Source organism: Lagopus leucura, unplaced genomic scaffold (genome assembly GCF_019238085.1).
Source record: "Lagopus leucura isolate 7727_CA_CO unplaced genomic scaffold, USGS_WTPT01 34154-0_obj-0_obj, whole genome shotgun sequence".
Lineage (NCBI taxonomy): Eukaryota > Metazoa > Chordata > Aves > Galliformes > Phasianidae > Lagopus > Lagopus leucura.
In genome coordinates, this window is record NW_024967532.1 from 1 (window position 1) to 3,960 (window position 3,960).

Here is a 3,960-nt window from a genome sequence, read left to right on the forward strand (position 1 = left end):
CCTGGGGAACCCTGCAGGAGAAAAGGAATGGGACGAGGGCAGTCAGAGGGCGCCTGAGAGCCTCCCCACAGCAAGGCCTCCAGGAGGAGAGAAAAAGGAGTCAGGCAGTGCAAACGTGGTGATGCCTGAGAGCCCCAAGCTGCCCCCCCGTTTCCACCCCCAAGAAAACCTTGGGGGGAGGAGAGAAAAAGGAAGGAGGTGGCAGCAGTCGGGGGTGCTGGAGAGCCCCCAAAAAATCCAGTGGGGAGAAAGCGAAAGGGGGGCAGAGCAGGGAGCTGCGGAGCCCCAAGCCGCGCCACTCGGCGGCGCTCACGCGGTCTGCTGCGGCGTGGTGGTGCGGCCGAAGCAGTCGAAGGAGATGCCGAACCAGCGGTAGATGTCGGCGTGCACGGCGTGGTATTTGTCGCAGATCTGCCGCGGCGTCAGCCCCTCCTCCAGCGCCTTGGTCTCGGTGGCCGTGCCGTATTCGTCCGTGCCGCACACGTACAGCGTGTTCCAGTTGCGCAGGCGGCAGAACCTGCAGGCGGCTGTGGGTTGGGGGGCGGCACAGGGCAGAACCCACCTCACCCCCAGCCAAACCCCTTCACCCCCAGCCAAACCCCTTCACCCCCAGCCCAACCCCTCCACCCTCACCCCGACCCAAACCCCCTCACCTGGCAAAGGCGTCGGCGCTGAGGACGCAGCCGATGATGTTGCCCAGGTGGGGCACGTTGTTGACGTAGGGCAGGGCGCTGGTGATCAGCACGTTCCTCATGCCCTCCACCGGCAACCTGCGCCACACGGAGCCTTCAGACCACACTGCTGTCACACGAGGGGGACAAGCTGCCCGGCCAGACTCATCTCTGAGCTGGTGAGGCTGGGAGTGGGCAGAGGAAAGGCTGCCATGCGGTCTGTCTATCTGTCTGTCTATCCAGACTTCAGCAAGGCCTCTGATGCCACCTCCTGCAGCAGCAGCAGCCCGTGGCGAGGACAGGCACGCTGCTGGCCGGTAAGGAACTGGCTGCAGGAATGGCACCCAGACACCCAGTGGCACCCAGACAGTGGTGGTGAATGGAGCCAAACCCAGCTGGCGACCGGCCACCAGTGGTTCCCCAGGGGTCGGCGCTGGGGCTTCCCCTGCAAAGTCTTTTTGATGACCTGCATGAGGGCACTGAGCGCGCCCTCAGTAAGTGTGCAGGAGACACCAAGTTGGCTGGAAGTGTGGATCTGCCTGGGGGTAGCAAGGCCCTGCAGAGGATCTGGACAGGCTGGATGGCTGGGCTGAAGCCAGTGGGATGAGTTACAACAGGGCCAAGTGTCCCATCCTGCATTTTGGGCACAACAGCCCCACGCAGCGCTGCAGGCTTGGGCTGAGAGGCTGGACGACTGAAGAGGAAGGGAGCTGGGGGTGCTGGTTGGTGCTCGGCTGAACAGGAGCCAGCAGTGAGCAGGGGGCCAAGAGGGCCAACGGCATCCTGGCCTGCGTTAGAAACAGTTGGGCAGCAGGAGCAGGGAGGGAATCATCCCCTGCACTCAGCTCTGGTGAGGCCGCACCTCGAGTGCTGTGTCCAGTTTTGGGCCCCTCACTGCAAGAAAGACATCGAGGCCCTGCAGCGAGTTCAAAGAGGGGCAACAAAGCTGGTGAGGGGTCTGGAGCACAGGGCTGATGAGGAGAGGCTGAAGGAGCCGGGCTGTTGGGTCTGGAGAAGAGGAGCTCAGGGGAGACCTCACTGCTCTCTATGACTGCCTGAAGGGAGGCTGCAGTGAGCTGGGGGTCGGCCTCTGCTCTCGTGTAAGAGAACGAGAGGGAATGGCTTCAAGCTGCGCCAGGGCGGATTGAGGCTGGACATCAGGAAATAGCACTTTTCTGGAGGAGCAGCCAGGCGCTGCACAGGGAGGTGCTGGAGTCACCGACCCCAGAGGTGCTCAGAGAACGGCTGGACTTTGTGTTGAGGGATGCGGTTTAGGGAGAGCTACTGGTTACAGGTGGCTGGTTGGACTGGGTGATCTCCAAAGTCTTTTCTAACCTCGGTGATTCAGTGATTCTGTGGGTCCCCCCCAGCCCCACAGCGGCACTCACACGGGCTTCGGAGGCTTCCAGGGTTTGGGCAGCGCAGCAGCACCGCGATTCCATGCATCCACAGCCGCTGCCACGTCCTCCTCCGTCAGCGCCTGCTCTGACGCGTCGTCCTGCAGGGGGGATGGCTGAGTGCTGGAAGGGGGGGGGCAGGGGGCTCACGGTGCTCCCAGCCCAGGCCCACACCTCGCAGCCTGCGGCCGTGTCTGGCGGTGGGTGCAGCGGGGGCAGCTTCTGCAGGCAGGCTGTGAATTGCTGCAGGCGCTGTGGCAGCAGCACGGTGTCGGCAGCGCTCCTGCACGCCTCCGAGAGCGTCATGCTCCGGAACCAGCTCTGCAGCGGCTCAGCTGTCAGGGAAAGGGGGGACACAAAGCAGCACGATGGCAATCCAGAGACACCCGGTTCACGCCCTCCCCCATAAGATCCTGCAGAAGAGAGAAAGCGGGACCCGCGATCCCGCAGCCCCGCGGCTCCCAGCCCAGCAGCCCTCCGGGAGGCCGGGGAGCGCAGAGGAGCGGCCTCACCCAGCTCTTACCCACGGGCACGGCTTCATCTCGGAGCACAGGGAACAGCGTGCCCCACACCACCACGTCCGCCACCGACTCGGCGTCCTGCAGCACGAAGGAGCAGAGCTGTGCCCCGAGGCGGCCCCGGCCCCACGCCGCATCCCCCACAAACGCACGGGAACGGCCCCCTCACCCCGGCCAGGTACGCCGTGCCTCTCCCGGCCAAGCTCCTCTCGATGTGGCCCAGCGCTCCTCCCAGCGCCGCCGCCGCCTCCGCGCCCGTCCTGCCGTGCACCAGGCGGGCGTACAGGGCCGCCAGAGCGGCGGGCTGCGGGCAGACGGGGGGTCACGGCCGGGTCGCACAGCGGCCACCGCCCCGCCCGCCGCCCGGCCCCCACCTGCAGCTCGGTGGCCTCCCACTCCAGCCATTGCGCGGTCAGGTCGGTGGGCTGCTCGCCGCGCCGCAGGAAGAAATACCTGCGGGACAGAGGAACGGAGACAGGGAGCGGCGGGGTGCGGGGGGCGGACGGACGGAAGGAAGGACGGACGGCCCCGCACTCACTGACAGATGGCGTTGGGGGAGAAGAGCACCGCGCCGCTCTCCAGCCGCAGGGCGGGGGCCCACGGGGGGCACAGCGGGGACGGCGGCGGCTCTGCGGGACGGGAAGCTCGTCAGGTGAGGGCGACCGCGGAGGCCGAGCGGCCCAGGGGAGGCCTCGCCCCCCCCCGCCCCCCAACGCGGCCCGGCGGAAGGCCTCACCTCCGGGCTCGGCCCAGCAGAGCTCCACCGGAGCGGCGGCGCATCGAGCGGCCGCCACCACCTTCAGCGCCGCCGGGCTGCCGGGCGCCACCCGCAGCTGCATGGCCACGAGATGATGAAACCGGAAGCGCACAGCTGGGGCGGCACGCGAGTTCTCGCGAGACGAGCCGTCGTAAGGCGCTCACCTGGCGGAGCTCTCGCGAGATGAGCTCTTGGCAGCACTCACTTCCGGCGTTGCCATGGTCACTCACGCGCGGTGTGACGTCATAGGAATGTGCCGCGCTCTGCGGCCGTCCGCGGCGGGGGTTGGGGGGGTACTGGGGAGTATGGGGGTGGAACGGGGGGGGAGGGAGACCCCGCGGGTGGGGGCGATGGGGGCCTCGGGGCGGGGAGCTTCTACGCACCCAGCCTACGGTTCAGGAGGTTTCAGGACCTTCCGTTCCCAGAGAAACGGGGAGGGAGCGGGGAAAGGGGAAAAGAACGAGAAAAAAAGAGAGAGAATGGGTGAGGAAAGAGAAAAAGAAAAGAAAATGCATCGCAGAATCACAGCATCACAGAATTGTAGGGGTTGGAAGGGAGCTGCAGAGCTCATGGAGTCCAACCCCCTGCCAAAGCCGTTCCTACAGCAGGTCGCACAG

General features: G+C 66.3%; 1 protein-coding gene across 1 annotated transcript; it reads right to left on the bottom strand.

Annotated features, from left to right (window-relative positions):
- Positions 1-6: 6 nt before the first annotated feature.
- On the bottom strand, positions 7-3,440 carry LOC122193183 (methionine--tRNA ligase, cytoplasmic-like). Its single transcript, XM_042893910.1, has 9 exons — positions 3,323-3,440; positions 3,125-3,215; positions 2,961-3,039; positions 2,756-2,890; positions 2,592-2,667; positions 2,243-2,403; positions 2,060-2,169; positions 654-770; positions 7-517 (listed from the first exon to the last, which is right to left on the bottom strand). Exons 1-9 carry the CDS (start codon positions 3,423-3,425, stop codon positions 310-312), a joined length of 1,080 nt encoding a protein of 359 aa, XP_042749844.1. The 5' UTR covers positions 3,426-3,440; the 3' UTR covers positions 7-309.
- Between the last annotated feature and the right edge of the window lie 520 nt (positions 3,441-3,960).